The sequence below is a fragment of the Sebastes fasciatus genome, chromosome 14 (assembly GCF_043250625.1).
Source record: "Sebastes fasciatus isolate fSebFas1 chromosome 14, fSebFas1.pri, whole genome shotgun sequence".
NCBI classification, from domain to species: Eukaryota; Metazoa; Chordata; class Actinopteri; order Perciformes; family Sebastidae; genus Sebastes; species Sebastes fasciatus.
Window position 1 is genome coordinate 7603915 of NC_133808.1, and position 16622 is coordinate 7620536.

Genomic DNA, 16622 nt, shown 5'->3' on the forward strand with positions numbered 1-16622 from the left:
CTTACCATAGTTTACCAGAGCTGAAGACTTTCTCCTGTACCATGTTAACATAACTAACTAACAGGTGAGATGATTACAAATGCTGTGAATAATTAATATTGTCATCTGTCAACTCAAATAAAGTTTGACTGTGAAACAGAAATGTGTTGTGTTGCTTACAAGTCACTATTTACTACCTGTAATCTGCTACATGCATGACATCAAATATATATAATATATAAATATCATCTGTTTAAACAGTATAATTACATAAAGCCTTTGTGAAAGAACATGTTATATTTAGATGATGGGAGTACATGAAGCCTGTTCTGCTGGTTCTTGCAGACTAACAGTAGGAGCTACTTTGCTCAAGTTCGGTTGAGGAGGAGAGACAGTGACGCGCTGTGGGGCCGGGTCAGCTACTGAAGGTTCTGCTCTGGTTCGACCAGGAAACCCTTATATGGCTAATTCTCAAATGACGTCAGAAGAAAAGAAAAGCTGCGCAGCGTTGTTTCGACACCCATTTCCGGACAAACGGAGCAGGAGAAAAAGAGAGAGGATGGTCTTTTATGATACTATGGTGACTTGTAGACACACTGGGGACAGATATTGATGTTTAAAAGACATGGAAAAGTGCATTTTGCATAATAGGTGACCTTTAAGTTATAAGAGCCAGGGTGGTCTCCTGAATCTTATCTGTTCAATATAAATACAACTTACCAATCAGTCTCTCTCCAGTTTAGTGAGGATTTCCAGACAAGCACATTATTTTTGTTCCACAGATTCCCGGCTTGTTTTTTACAATTCATCCATAGGCCTATAAAGGCATAATCACAATTTCCTAAAGCCCAAGGTGATATCCTCAAAAGGTTTTCTTTGTCTCGTCTTATATTTACAATTACATAACACAGAGAGCAGCGGCAAACTGTCGCAGAGAAGTGTCCCTTTGCTCGATATATGTTAGGATTATTGTGAATCTATTACAATATTTCTGTTTATCGTCTAATTGATTAATTGACAAATCTTTTCAGCACTAACAAATAGTAATGATCCATCTGTAGAGAAAGACAAACTCAACTACAAATGTACTGTCAGAAATATGTCATTCACCTTGCGCTGCAACTACCACTGAGGACAAAAACTTTATATCATCTTCATTGTTTATACATATTTGCCTTTTAAGAGGTGTTGTTACTGCCACATATTTGTTGGCAGTGTAAGCAGTTTCATTGTAAACAACTTTTTACCATGTAATAAGAAGACCCAGCTGCTTGCTTAGGTTATTGTGATAATAATAATATATTCAGAAAGAGACACAGCTGTTGCGGTTTTCAGATGTACGTTTTTGGGATCAGTTACATATTCATAATGTCATTCATAATGTTCATGCAAATATCTTCAAACCCTAGCAAATCCTGGATGGATAGATTAATAGAGATTGTTTTCCCTCTCTCAGTTTGAGGTAATCAATTTCTTCAATAAAGCATTTTTAAAGCATTAGAATATATTTAGAATGTTTTTTCTTTTGGCGTTATCCCTGGGGTTGTAAGTATGAAGCTGTTCCACAACTTGTAGTTTTTAGCCGTTTTACTTTTCATATGTTTAGGAATATGTCCGGATCCAATGATTGATTGCACATGGCAAATTTAATTTTTGAGGTATGCCTCTTAGTAGCTATTACTTTACTGAAATAGGATATAGGTAGCTGCTGTTAATGTAAGGGTTTTATTGTAACAGTCACTTCATCTCCTGTGATGACGTATTTCTGTTCTGTTGTAGGTCTACTCTTGCTCAGCAGATGGCACTGTCAGACTTTGGGACTTCACAGATGGCATCCTCATTAAGGTACAGCTTGATTCTTGAATTGTTTTCGCTGCAGTCTATGCAGACAGTGTGGCTCATCCAAATCTCTGTACATTTTTTATCTGTTCAAAATGTACTTTAAGGGAGTTTTGTCAAGTATTTAATACTCTTATCAACATGGGAGGGGGGAAATATGCTGCTTTATGCAAATGTATATACAGTATATATATATATATATATATATATGTATATATATATATTATCGGAAATCAATTAACAACACAAAACAATGACAAATATTGTCCAGAAACCCTCACAGGTACTGTATTTAGCATAGAAAATATGCTCAAAACTATAACATGGCAAACTCAAGCCCAACAGACAACAACAGCTGTCAGTGTGCTAATTTGACTAGGATTTTCCCCCAAACTGCATGTGATTACCATAAAGCGGGCATGTCTGTAAAGGGGAGACTTGTGGGTACCCATAGAACCCATTTTTACTTGCATATTTTGAGGTCAGAGGTCAAGGGACTCCTTTGAAAATGGCCATGCCAGTTTTTCCTCGCCAAAATTTACTGCAAGTTCGGAGTGTTATTTAACCTCCATCCTGACAAGCTAGTATGACATGGTTGATACCAATGGATTCCGTAGGTTTTCTAATTTCATATGATACCAGTATTAGGGGCGTTAAAACAAATTTGCATATAACGTATTATCACCTTAACTTTGACAGCCCTAGTTAATTGTCACAGTTTACCTGTATACACACTCCAGCTTAGTGTGGATCCCACTTGATGCACAGTGGCACAGTAGTGAAGGACTAGTGGGCTGAGATCACTTTGACAAAGAGCCTGTGCTTCTCTGATGTCTGACAGCCATGTGTAACAGCTGTGTGTTCTCTTCCAGACTTATGTCATTGGACACCCAGTTTACTCCATCTACGCATCTGCAAACCATGAAGGAGTCTTCTTTATCGTTACTCCCATGCTAAGTGACAAACGATCTGGTAAGTTTGACATCTTTTCTAATTGTGCTCATGGCCTGGGTGTGATGCCTGAGCTGTCTCAGCATCCAATAGACACCTTGTGTGCTTTGGCAAATGTGACTTCAGTCTAAACCCAAAACCTTAGCAATTAGTACGGTCTTGACCTGCTCTATATGAAAAGCGGCTTACGATAACTTCTGTTACGATTTGATGTGATATAAAATTGAATTGAATTGAAAATGAGGAGTGATCAATTAATGCTGAAATGGTACCAAACTGCAGAACCAGGCTAGCAGGAATGCCAGCAGTCTTTATGAAGCTTCACACCACTACTTACAGCAACATATCATTCGAATGTAAAGCAGTGGTTTTGTTGCTTTTAGTGGCAATAAATTAAAATTTCGGACTAAATCTCACCAGAATTTGCCATACTGAGGTGTGTTAAAGCTTCTATATGTAGAATATGTATTTGTTTGTAGACAAATTAGACAATCCGGGTGAAAATTGTTGCAGTCCATTCTTTCAGCCCATTAATTTCAGTGTCAGCAGGTCAGACCAGGATGTGCATTGGGGTATACACATGCATAGCTGTCTTTTTTTCTTTCTACTTCCACTTGAAGTCGCTGGTCACAGAAAATATAAAATCATTCTCATGGGGGCTTTAACGTGTGTGAAGTAGAATTTGGGTAAGAGGTCACTGGGTAAGAATGTGTAGCATGCTGATGTTTGACACAGTGTGTGTGTATGTGTGTGTGCAGAGTTGTTCCAGCTGGTTGCGGTACATCTTCCGCAGAGCGGAGATCAGCTGGTGGAGACCCGAGAGCTTTCTGCTGTGCTCAGCGACGTCAGCTCCAACTCAGCGGCCATCGTCTTCGGCAGAGGGGTACATACACCGCCGCTACTGTTACCAACACAACATCTGGAACAGTTACATTCCCCACTTGCTGACATATCAGAGGGATATCTGAGAGCTTGTTGACTTTATCAGACTTTTCTGCTGTGGCAAAAATACAATTATATAGGAGACGATATTATTTGGACCATGTGTTCAAATTGTGTCTTCAAAAACTCCAATAGACCCCAGTGGATGCGATGAGTCACTATCAAATGAACTTCAGATAAAGATTTTTACCCCTTTTTTAAATTGGATGTATAGCGTTTACAATTATTAACTTTTATGAGTACAATCCGCTTCAAATTGACACCAGCATTTACTCCAGAACAGGTTTCAAATACAGAACCTTGGTCAGCCTTCCTGCATGTATGTGTTAATAACCAAAGGTGTTCTTCCTCACAGGGGGAGTATATTGCTTCAGCTAAAGGTTTGCATCTGGATGTCTACTTCTTCAAGAAGCAGAAGTCATACAGGTGAGCCGCCGTGTGCAATGCTTCAGTTAGGATTCAGTGTGATCTATTTTATTGAGGATGGAAAATGAATCAAAGATGATCACTTCACACATTTTATTTCAAATTGTCAAGTAAAATCACCAACCATTCACAGCTTTAGATTGCAAATGCCACAAAAACAATTTGTTTTTCTATCTGGACACAAAATGCTGTAGAAATCAAGAATGAAGTTGTCATATGTGTTAAAGGTCATGAACCATAAAACCCATGATGTTCACAAACTTACATTTGCCTACAAAGCCACGAGGATGTTCAATAACACCGTATGTCTGTCCTTGTGTGGGTTATTATTAGGTTTTCCCTCAAAGAAGACAACAAGAAGGGAGGCAAGAACACATTCACGTGCGTCGCCTGTCACCCAAAAGATGACTGCATTGCCACTGGGCATGAAGATGGCAAGATTCGCTTGTGGTGAGTGCCTTAACAACATGACCTTGAAGCATATACACTCACATCCAGGTTTTTTGATCATTTTGAACAATACTTTAGTCGAAACATCTGCCGCACACTTGTGTTGCATGTATTTTCCTAATAGTTGCTCCAGTGAACTCCACTCTCTTAGCATGATGGGGAAACAAACTTTGTCTCTTCCTACTCTGAATTTACCTGTCACAATATTTCCTTGATTATTACATCATTTTGTTCTCTGCAGTGTGTGTTTTATGAGGTGTATGAATGTAGAACCTTTTTTTTTTTTTTACATCACTGTTTATCCTTTCAGGAGAAACTTCAACCACAAGAAGGAGTACACATACTCCACCCTGCACTGGCACCACAGTGCTGTCGGCTCACTGTGCTTCACCCCAGAAGGTACGCACACGTCATTACCTGTTTTATGATTTCTTTCTCTTTCTCCATCTATTTCAGACGAGATTATTCCTCTCAATCAAGAGAGATTCTAATCTAGAGATTTTGACTTGTTTAAAATTTTTATTTTGTGCTAGAATGACCAAATTGGCTCAGGATTTGTTTTGCTTTAAAGGGACAGTTCACCCCAAAATCATAAATACATATTTTCCCTCTTACCTGTCGTGCTATTTATCAATCTAGATTGTTTTGGTGCGAGTTGCCGAGTGTTGGAGATATCGGCCGTAGAGATGTCAGACTCCAATAATGGAACTAGACGGCACTCGGCTTGTGGTGCTCAAAGCGGCAAAAAATACATTTGGAAAACTCAACAGTGCTGTCTCTTTCCAGAAATCATGACCCGGCTACTCAAGATAATCCACAGACTTTGTGAACCGTTTCTTGTTGGAACTATTTTGTCTCTACCGAGCTACACCTGTCAACCGTATCACTGCGTAGAAGGAATCGAGCGTCTTCTACTCATGGACGAGAGGCTCGTGTTTATAGTTTATAGCTAACCGATACAGCTGGCTCATCTAGCACCACTGAGCTAGGTAACGTTACAGCTCAGCCGAGGTGGGCGCCATTAATGTTTGCGTCCAGCGCTGTCACGAGCACGAGCCTCGCGTCTATGAGTAGATGCACGCTTCCGGTCACGGTTTGACTCCTCATTTATATCTTTACAGGAGCGCTTCTTATACAAATTAATAACAAAACAAATATGTAGTTCCTTAATGTGAAAAATAACATTTTACATTCTTCAAAGTATATTCTTTTTATATTCTTTATATTCTTATATTCTTCCATGCTTCTTAAGATATGGCTCTTACAGTATTTTTTGGCACTTTGAGCCCCACAAGCCGAGTGCCCTCTAGTTCCATTATATTTGAGAGAAGGCAGACAACTCTACGGTCGATATCTCCAACACCCGGCAACTCACATCAAAACAATCTAAATTGATAAATAGTACTAAAGGTAAGAGGGAAAATATGTGTTTTTGATTTTGGGGTGAACTGTCCCTTTTAAGAAGAATGCATGCCTGCCCTGTTCCTGCCTCTGTATGTATTTCGGTTTTGTTTTACCAGGCACCAACCTGTTGAGTGGAGGCTTGGAGTCCGTGCTCGTACAATGGCGATACAACCAAGAGAGCCAGCGGGACTTCCTGCCCCGCTTGGGTTCTGCCATCACACACATCGCTGTTTCACCTGATGGAGCACTGTTCTGTACTTCACACAGTGACAACAGTAAGGAGCTGTAACCTGTATTACACACTCAGATGAAACCCAGTGAGCAACAAGCTGTAATAGTAGACATAGCGTTTTTAAAGCCAGCGTCTAGTGGCCACTAGCGGTACTACAGCATTAATGCACTATGGTTGCCACTTGGTTTGAACCCTGCAGGCTTTACATTTGACAGCACATTTTGCTCCGAAGAGCTCACATCTGTGTCCTTGACTGATAGATCAGAAAGGCAACACTGTAAAATGTGTATATAGAATTGTTTGAGAGATATCAGTATGAAAGGAAGGCTGTGGTAACCGATTTGTGTCTCTTCTTGTTTCAGAGATTACGATCATCCAGAGTTGTGTTAAAGTATCAGCAGTCATTCAGGGCCTGGTCAAAGGTGAGTACAGACTGTAGTTGGCAACAGCACGTACATCGATCATAAACACGCTGTATGGGTTCATAGATAATAAACATATCTAAATTCTTCACAGTTCTTGGAAAGCGATCTTGCTTCAAAAGAAGACACCTTGCCCATTATAGAAAATAACTATATCTCAATTTCAAAAAATTATCCCTGTTAGGATTATTGTGGTGTCAGAATGAAATTACCTTGTTACCAAGTCTTTTATGTCATATTTAACCAGAAATAACTTCTCTTGTATTATATCTCGTATTTTTTTTGGGCTGTCAATCAATTAAAATATTTAATCGCACATTTTTTTATCTGTTAAAAATGTACCTTAAAGGGAGATTTGTCAAATATTTAATACTCAAATATGCAAATATGCTGCTTTATGCAAATGTATGTATATATTTATAATTGGAAATCAGTTAACAACACAAAACAATGACAAATATTGTCCAGAAACCCTCACAGGTACTGCATTTAGCATAAAAAATATGCTTAAATCATAACATGGCAAACTGCAGCCCAACAGGCAACAACAGCTGTCAGTGTGTCAGTGTGCTGACTTGACTATGACTTGCCCCAAACTGCATGTGATTATCATAAAGTGGGCATGTCTGTAAAGGGGAGACTCGTGGGTACCTATAGAACCCATTTTCATTCACATATCTTGAGGTCAGAGGTCAAGGGACCCCTTTGAAAATGGTGGATCTTTTGTAGTTGCATCACTCTGTATCAGTGTGCTAAAATATTAATTATATCCTGTAAAACCATCAGGAGCAATTGTGCCTCACTGTCACTCGCATCAAACCTTTCTTTCTTCATATGACATATCAAAAAGAGAAATAAACTAGGTTTGAATCTACCAGGTTCCTCTGTGCACGGAAAAGAAGCAATTGACTTTTTTCTTTTCTTTTTTTTTTTGTCCCGGTGCAGGAGAAAGTGTCAGGACAGACTTGATGGTGGACCCACGCAGCAAATCCCTGGTGCTGAACGGGAAACCAGGCCACCTGCAGTTTTACTCCCTCCAAAGAGACAAACTGCTGTACAACGTAAGCACTCTGCTTTATAAACCGAGCCAAAGATGGCACACATAAGCCAGACCAAGTTAGTTTGTGGATCATTTTTGGAGGCTTTCATGGACATAACATGCTATTTCAGATAAATATTGTTATGAGTACTTGGAGACAACGTATTTTGATTACAAACAGAAGACAGAACGTTCAAACACAAATCTCTTCTGATCCACAGCCTCGCTAATAACAACGATGTATCCTTGGTGGGAATTTTCCGTGATAACCAAATGCTGAGGTCTTTTATCATCTATGTTTCCCACAGCTGGACATAGTGCAGCAGGAGTACATCCATGAGTCGGGCTTGGAGCAGTTTGAGGTGGTCAAGGCGGCCTTTGATGCCTCTGGCAACTGGCTGGCAACAGTGGAAGAAAGAAAACAGAAAGTTGCTGAGCTGGAGCTTAACTTGAAGCTGTGGGCATTTGATGAACAAACACAGAGGTACATACGTCTAAACAATATTTAATATGTCTATTAGGGCTGTCAAAGTTAACGTGATGGTAACGTGTTAACGCAAATTAGTTTCATCCCCACTAATTTCTTTAACGCATTAATGCAATCGATCTTTTGGAGGTTGTAGCTCAGTTTTAAAGCTACAGTGGAGATACTGGCATCATAAGAAACTAGAAAACTTAAAGAATCCATTGGTACCAACCATACTAGCTCACACTAGCTTGTCTCGAAGCAGGCTTGATAGAGTTTCAAACTTTAAAACGGGCATTTTTTTCTTACCACAACCCTGTAACATGCTTACTGTATCACCTGCAGTTTTGTGCTGAACACGACCATCTCGGCCCCCCACGAGGACCGGATTACAGCCATGTGCTTCTGCCACGCCACCGACAACCAGACCACCATGCTGGTTTCCACCAGCAAGGACGGACACTTCAAAGCCTGGCAGCTGACCCCACCAGCCCACACAGACGGTAAGCAGTCTAGACCGTATAACCGTACATTCCCACCCCAGTCCCGCTGGCTCTCTTTGGTTGTATCGCCACTGGACGAGCACCGACTCCAAGCCTCCACTCAACAGGTTGGTGCCCGGTAAAACAAAACCGAAATAGATACAGAGGCAGGGCCAGGGCAGGCATGCATTCTTCTTAAAGGGACAGTTCACCCCAGAATCAAAAACACATATTTTCCCTCTTACCTGTAGTACTATTTATCAATCTAGATTGTTTTGGTGTGAGTTGCCGGGTGTTGGAGATATCGGCTGTAGAGATGTCTGCCTTCTCTCCAATATAATGGAACTAGAGGGTGCGTATAATAATTATATACATACATTTGCATAAAGCAGCATATTTGTCCACTCCCATGTTGATAAGAGTATTACATACTTGACAAATCTCCCTTTAAGGTACATTTTGAACAGATAAAAAAACGTGATTAATTGCGATTAAATATGGACAATCATGCGATTAGATAATTTAATCAATTGACAGCGCTAGTGGTAATATTTACCATGCTCTACTTTAACTTGCTGTCTTTCTCTGTTGCTGTATGTTTTGACTTCTAATTTTTTTTTTTGTGCATCTCCAACAACTATGTGTCCTTTATGAGTTAATTCCCACTTAAGAGAATGCAGAGCTCTGTGAGATTTGTCCTCATTCATAGTGTTTGAGTAGTTAACATGTAACACCAAAATGACAAAATATGAAAACATGACCGCACATTACAGGCTGTATGCAAAATAACATAACATTTTCTGTCTCTAACACTTTTCTTTCATCTCAATGAAAAACACCTTGAGGTCAATGTATAGGTCATCCTTTTAAATGAATACTTGAGCAAGTAATTGTCATTACTTTTTAATCATATGTTACTAACTACCAGCCCAAACAGACCAAATCACCTCTTGGAAGTTGAAAATGTGCACACATATCACATCTCTCCTTATCATATCACTAATCCAACACTCTCTGTGTCCGTCTCCCTCTCTCCTTCCTCTTGAATGTGCTAGCAGATGAAGGTCCTTCCTGGTCGTGTGATTTTGTCGGAGACTATCGCGGCCTGGTGCCCGAGTGCTGCTGTTTCTCAGCCGATGGCTCTCTGCTGGCCGTCAGCTTTCAGGAGGTGGTGACTGTGTGGAGCCCGGCTTCCTGGGAGCTCCTGACTACTCTGTCCCAGCCGCCCAAAGCTATCAGGTCAGAGCATTAACATGCACTCAAATACCCACACATTCAACAGGGAGGGTGTTGAATACACAATACTTACGCACTGAACTTGATGCTGGTAACATATATTCACTGGTATCTAAAAATTCTTTAAAAAATTCTAAAAAACTTTTTAGGGCTACTACTTAAAGAAATCAAAAAAAAAAAGATGTGCCAAACACATAAGGAACTCCTTTAGCAAAGAGGGCCAGTTGTCGTAAGAAAGCTTATATCCGTCCATTCTCTTCCACTTATTTGAGGCCGGGTCGTGGGGGCAGCGGGCTTAGCAGGGCATTCCAGGTATCCCTCTCCCCAGCAACATTTTCAGCTCTTCCTGGGGGACCCAGAGGCCTCCCCAGGACAGACGAGATATATAATCTCTCCAGCGTGTTCTGGTTCTACCCCGAGGCATCTTAACAGTTGGACGTGCCCGGAAAACCTCTAAAGGGAGGCATCCAGGAGGATCCTGATCAGATGCCTGAACCACCTCAGCTGGCCCCTTTCGGCGCAAAGGAGCAGCAGCTCCACTCCGAGCTCCCTCCGGATATCTGAGCTCCTCATCCTCTCTCTAAGGCTGAGGCCAGCCACCCTACGAAGGAAACTCATTTCAGCCACTTGTATCCGCGATCTCATTCTTTCAGTCACACTACCCAAAGCTCATGACCATCGGTGAGGGTTGGAACGTAGATGGACTGGTAAATCGAGAGCTTTGCCTTCGGGCTCAGCTCCCTCTTCACCACAACGGTCCGGTACAGCGCCCGCATAACTGCAGACGCCGCACTGAACCACCTGTCCATCTCCTGCTCCATTTTCCTCTCACTTTGTGAATAAGACCCCGAGATACTTAAACTCACTCGCTTGGGGCTGTGAATCACTCCCAACCCGGAGGGCGCAATCCACCGTTTTCCGGCAGAGAACCATGGCCTCAGACTTGGAGGTACTGACTCTCATCCCGACCGCTTCACACTCGGCTGCAATCCGCCCCAGTGCGTGCTGAAGGTCACGGTCTGATGAAGCCAACAGAACCACATCATCTGCAAAGAGCAGAGACCCAATTCTGATGTCCCGGAACCAGACACTCTCTTACCCCCGGCTGCGCCTTGAGATCCTGTCCATGAAAATCACTTACCAGATCAGTGACAAGGGACAACCTTGGCGGAGGCCAACACCCATCGGAGACGTGTTTGACTTTGTGCCGAGAATACGGACGCTGCTCTCACTTTGGGAATGTGAGGTACCGGGGTCGTTGTTACGAGCCATCCGGTCCTTGTATAACCAAAGCACACGGTTGTAAGCCTTTTCCAAGTCCACAAAAGACATGTAGACTGAATGAGCAAACTCCCATGACCCCTCCAACAGCCCCGCAAGGGTAAAAAGCTGGTCCACTGGTCCACGGCCAGGACGCAATCCGCATTGTTCCTCCTGGATCTGAGGTTCGACAATCAGTTAATAAGTGCACACTGGAAACACTGGGGCTCACATTCAGAAAAAAGGACATACATGTGACAACACACACACACACACAGAATCACTAAGCAACCAGCTGTTTTAGAGTTTGGCTCTTTGCCATTGAGGCTCCTCAGCGGTGGACGTCTTTGAACAGTTAAATGACCTTTTTACCACACTGGCAGAAGTCCAGAGCGTCGTTTCTCACAGCAGACGGGGATATAACCGCCCGAGAAAAAGAAGTGCTGTCAGCCAGCGGAACACAGGGACAGGCTGCAGTTTCGCAACGTTGCTCGAGTCTCAGAAATGTTGGCAGATGTCCCCCCCCTCCGCCCCCCCCCCGCTCAAGAAGGGGCCCTCAGGTCACTGAGGACACAAAACTACTGTTGCTAGTTCCTGTACCACTTCTCTGAAATAAGCCCAGAACATTGACTCAGCGACATATCATGAGAAACTCCCCTTTTCAGTGCTTGTGCACATACATTTGTATATCTGGAGTTCCTACCAACCCACAAACTGTGAAATAAGACAACACAATCAGTTTATTGTGGTCTGTCTAGATCAGAAAACATGTGATTCAACAAGCCATTCAGATTTGGCTCCCCTTCCTATGTCATATGCAGGCTCATTAGAATATACCCCTCAGCTTGAGAACTACCTTTGCAAAGGTGCACCATATTTTTCTCACAGACTGGGCTTTTTCTTAAAAAGACAGGTGCCAAAATGGAGTGTTTCAGACAGGTGAATACATGTATATTCAGACAGACAGGATGAGAAAAATAATGTCTTTTTTGAACATTAAAGCATGTCAACATGTTCTAGTAGAAACCCAAAATACAAAGTATGAACCTGGAAATGAGCATATATTTATAAGCACATTTGCAAGACAAACAAGCAGAGACATGACTTGCAGGGAACCAGCTGAAAGAAACATTTAACTGTCAATAAACCTTTAAAAACAATTAAAGAAACTATTAAAGGCATCATAGTGAACAGCACTAGAGAAGGTCTCTTGTTAATTAGTGGGGGCGGGCAGACACTTAGTTCTGTTCTACACAAATGCAAACTAGTCTGAACTAATAATTTATAACAGATGAACTCTTTGAAAAGCTCAATCATACCCAGAAAGCAGACATTTCCTGTGTAATTTGGGAGCTGAAAGGGAATTTGTGCGTAATAAGACTTCAAAGTTGGAGGGAGGGAAACAGGAAAACTTTAACGGTCAGCTGTTTTGACAGCTGACCGTTACCCCTTACAGTACATAACTACCACCTATGGATGTGCAGAGCTGGGTCAATTACTTGACCTCTAACCTCAACAACTCGACTTCTTTACATGCAACTTGAGAAATGAATAACTTATGGTTGTCTTCCAGAGGGATAAAATAGACACAGTTCACCTGACAAAAGTATTTATTTTATCAAGAGAAGAAATTAATATATTTGCATATGAATGTCAAAGACTCACTTTAAGTTATATGTACACGTCTGAAAGGTTGGCCATTATTGACATTTTGTGGGTGTTTGGTTCTCGGTTTGCGTGTTCCTATTTGAAGCTCCCAAAGCGGAAAACTCCTCAAAAGCTAATCCTGTGAAATATGTGTGGTGTGAGGAGCTAGTTGGTTGGGGGGGGGGGGGGGGATGCACTTGGAATTCTTTCTAGTCACAGGGAAAAAAAGGGAACTGTTTTTTCCTCCACCAGGGATCTTTGTTTTGGGCGACTAAGCTGTTCCAAGTATCTGCTGGGAACCACCGCCAACAACCTGCTCTGCTGCTGGAACCTCCTCACCTGCTCATGTAAGGCTGCTTGTGTAGTGTGCACGTCAACATTTCCATTTTTCAGCTGAATGCATTTGTTGAAGTTGACTTTAGTTTTGTTCATATCTAATGATACCTTCCTGTTGCCTCTTTCTGCCTCTCCCTCTAATCTCCTCTCCTCTGTGGCAGTGGAGTGGAGCACCTCGATGGACATCAGCCTGCTGCTGGCTGACCCCCTCACCGAGAACATGGCCGCCTTCTGCTGTCAGGCTGGATGCACCGACTGTAAGCTCTAAACTGGGTGGCCAAAAGTTTTAATGTTTCCAAGTTGTAATCGCATCTCAAAGCACATGGAAAACATTTTTTTTTAAAGCTGTCAAAAGTTAACACGATCATAATGCGTTATAGCAAATCCGTTTTAACGCCACTAATTTCTTTAACGCATTAACGCAATCGATCTTTCAGAGGTTGTACCGGGCTCAGTTTTAAAGCTAGAGTGAAGACACTGCTATGATGTGAAACCTGAGGGATCCATTGGTACCAGCCATGTCATACTAGCTTGTCGTGAAGGAGGCTGAATAACTCAATAATGGTTTTCTTTCTTCCTCTATTTCAGTGTTTGTGTTTAAGCCCAGCGAGCCTCGGCCCGTGTTCTCCCATAAGGCCGTGTGCTCGGGGAAGGTGACTCGTGCTGTTTTTGCCCCGAGGGAGGAGATGCTGGAGAGCTGTGAGGAAAGCAGCCAGTGGCTCAACCGCTCCCAGCTGTACTTCCTCACTCAGCACATGGTAAACCATCAGAAACACATGTTTACATTGCAGTGAAAAGGACCTTTCTTTTTAAATTACCTTCTGTGTGCTAGTATTGTGTTCATGCTGTTGGCTGATGTGGACTCTCCTCCGCAGGACCTCATGACATTCACCACTAAGGCGGAGGAAGACAGACTGATGGCATCCAGCAAACAGGTACAGCCACCACTGCTCAGCATCAAATGGTTTCACACTTTTTTGGCCTGCTACTCAAAAACCTCAGGATGGTGCATACTGAGCATGTTAAGAGCTCAGTTCCTCATGCTTGGCAGTCTGAACATAACAAAACTAATACAATGGAAACAGTGAGCTGGACTGATGCCCGTATCAGGCGTCGCTTCACATGTTTTCATCTGGAATGAACACAGGGTGATGGAGAAGAGCTAGTTCATTAGCTTAGCTAAAGCTTCAGGAGCTCATTTATTAATAAGCCCTCTTTGGATCCATGTAGCTTTTGTTTACAAGTTTTAACTACATACCCCCTCTGTTTCTCTCATCTTTAGTGTCTTTCAAACGACGATGTATTATGGCCAGTGTAGGTAAAAAAAAGGGAGCCGGGGGAGGGGGTAATATTCAGAGGAAAAACTCAGAATTTCCAAGATTAAAGTAAATCAATTTACGAGAAAAAAAAATCAGATATTCTCTGAGATTGAAGTGGTAAATTTACAAGAAAAACTCACAGCAACCTGGGGTTCAGCGTCTCGCTCAAGGACACTTCGATATGCGCACATGAGGAGTCGGGGATCAAACCGCCAACCTTGCGGTTAAGGGATGACCCACTGAGCTACAGCCGTCCCAGTTTTAGTGTTGCCTGTGCTGAAATAAGAAATACGCCTTTTGTGTATTCAAAGATAGACGTTGTTGGTCTATACTTTCCCGTAACTTCTATAATATTAATACTTAAGAAAAGAACATATTAAGAACATAAAAGAAAATGTGGCAAATTTGTGAGTTTTTTTCTCATAAATGTATGACTTGATCTCGGAAATTCAGATTTTTTTAAATTTATTTTTTCTGGGAATATTCCCCCCTGATAATGTCAGCGTGAGTTGACAAAACAGCTGCTGGAATTCAGGCTTCACGTGATTCAGCAACTTAAGACCCTGGTTAAAATAGTGCACACAGGAAAATGTGGACTCCCTTGTTTATCTCTGAAAATATGCAGAGTCACGGTAAAATTTTTTTCATTTCCATTTGTGCTCTCGTGACCGCAGGGAGGAAAACAAACACGCAGAGGAGGAAATGGAGAGCGAGAAAGAGGAAGAGGATTCAGAGGGGGAAATGGAATCCAGCACCCCGAGACCAGAGCAGGCGTCACTGGGCGGCCAGGCAGCAGAGTCGACAGCCCCCGCTCTGACCAAAGCCCAGGTTAGGGAACTGAGGAGGGTGAAGAAACTTGACCACAGCTGGCTCACAGATCTCCTGCACCCTTGAACACGACCCTGTACAAAGACACTCACACAGAAACGGCGCCTATAGAAAGTTTTTTATTAATTTTACGCCATTAAATCAGAATGGATTTCTTCTGGAAAGAGAAAAAAACAATGTCAAAGGGGCAAAACAGAACATATTTGATTGCATAACTATCCACTCCTTAAGCAGCAATTCCAACCTTGAGTCAAGTTTGTATCGGGTTACACATTTAAAGAATAAAAAAAAAATAAAAAATTCTCAGTGAAACTGCTGAGGCTTGTGTGAACAGCAGGTTTCAAGTCTTGCCATGAACTCTGGACTGCATTGAGGTCTGGATTCTGACTCCAGATTATTAACATCGGTATTTAGTGCCATGTCTGTTTTAGCTTTGACTGCATGTTTGTGGTTGTTTGTGGTCTTATTGGAAAATAAATCTTTTCCCTAGTCACAGTTCTCTTACAGACTGCAGTAAGTTGATTTCTCTGTATTCCGCTGCAGTTCCGAGGCTTCAAATATCAAATTTACAACATGCTAGCTGTCCCCTTTCTCTTCTTGTGACACTTCATAGACCAACACTATACAAACCACACACAAGCATGCAAGAGCTCTATAAGCTGTTACAGATAATGGATGGATGGATATATGTTGTTTGTTGTTTTTTTTCAGCAATTCATAATGTCTTTTTCACATTAGCTGAGCTAATCACTGATCTTCATGATGTAGTTTTGGACAGGATATTAAATAACATCCACCTGGGTGTGCCACATAAAGCTTTATTTAACTGCCATGCCTTGATTAAAATAGACTGGCTGCACCAGTGGTGATTTTGTTCTGTCACAGTAAAGGGATTGAATACTTATGCAATCATTTATTTTGGTCCATTTCTGGAGTGATTTTTTTTTTATTGCACAATAAAGTATTTTAGTTTTGTATTGATCAATGTAGAAAAAAAAGAAAAAAGATGGGATCCACTGTGATTCAATGTTCAAACCAGAAAAAGACCAAGGGTGTGGCAAAAACCTTCTATAGGCGCTGTATGCATGCACACACATTTTTCTATACTTCTATAAATTTAATAAAACAATGTCAGCCTTTCTTAAAGCTTCCTGCCTCCATGATTTTGCCTCGTCCCTCACCTTTTTACACAACAGCAGTGCGTCTTCCAGAGTCCAAACATTTTTTTCCATTGTCAGTATTATGTGATGTAATTCAGTGATGGTTATATGTGCAGATGACGTTTCTCACGTTGTTGTATAAGCAGGCGAACTATGAAACACAACTAGTCGGACTGTTGCTTTCAAAAAGAATTAGGATTAAGA

The 16622-nt window shown here is 41.7% G+C and overlaps 1 protein-coding gene across 1 annotated transcript; it reads left to right on the top strand.

The window, feature by feature from the left end:
• The first annotated feature begins 1616 nt into the window (after positions 1 to 1616).
• On the top strand, positions 1617 to 15471 carry LOC141782033 (WD repeat-containing protein 75-like). Its single transcript, XM_074658043.1, has 18 exons — positions 1617 to 1637; positions 1759 to 1824; positions 2691 to 2790; positions 3528 to 3652; positions 4067 to 4137; positions 4471 to 4587; positions 4898 to 4986; positions 6108 to 6266; positions 6586 to 6645; positions 7591 to 7706; positions 7993 to 8168; positions 8496 to 8653; positions 9688 to 9871; positions 13028 to 13122; positions 13273 to 13368; positions 13700 to 13869; positions 13987 to 14195; positions 15087 to 15471. Exons 1-18 carry the CDS (start codon positions 1617 to 1619, stop codon positions 15322 to 15324), a joined length of 2250 nt encoding a protein of 749 aa, XP_074514144.1. The 3' UTR covers positions 15325 to 15471.
• Positions 15472 to 16622: the final 1151 nt, after the last annotated feature.

Excerpts from the sequence above, each read along its gene's own strand:
- LOC141782033 (XM_074658043.1), top strand. The coding sequence starts at position 1,617 with ATGGCAAATTTAATTTTTGAG. Across the intron at positions 6,646-7,590 it reads CATTCAGGGCCTGGTCAAAG|GAGAAAGTGTCAGGACAGAC; the intron begins GTGAGTACAGAC and ends GTCCCGGTGCAG. Across the intron at positions 9,872-13,027 it reads CAGCCGCCCAAAGCTATCAG|GGATCTTTGTTTTGGGCGAC; the intron begins GTCAGAGCATTA and ends TTCCTCCACCAG.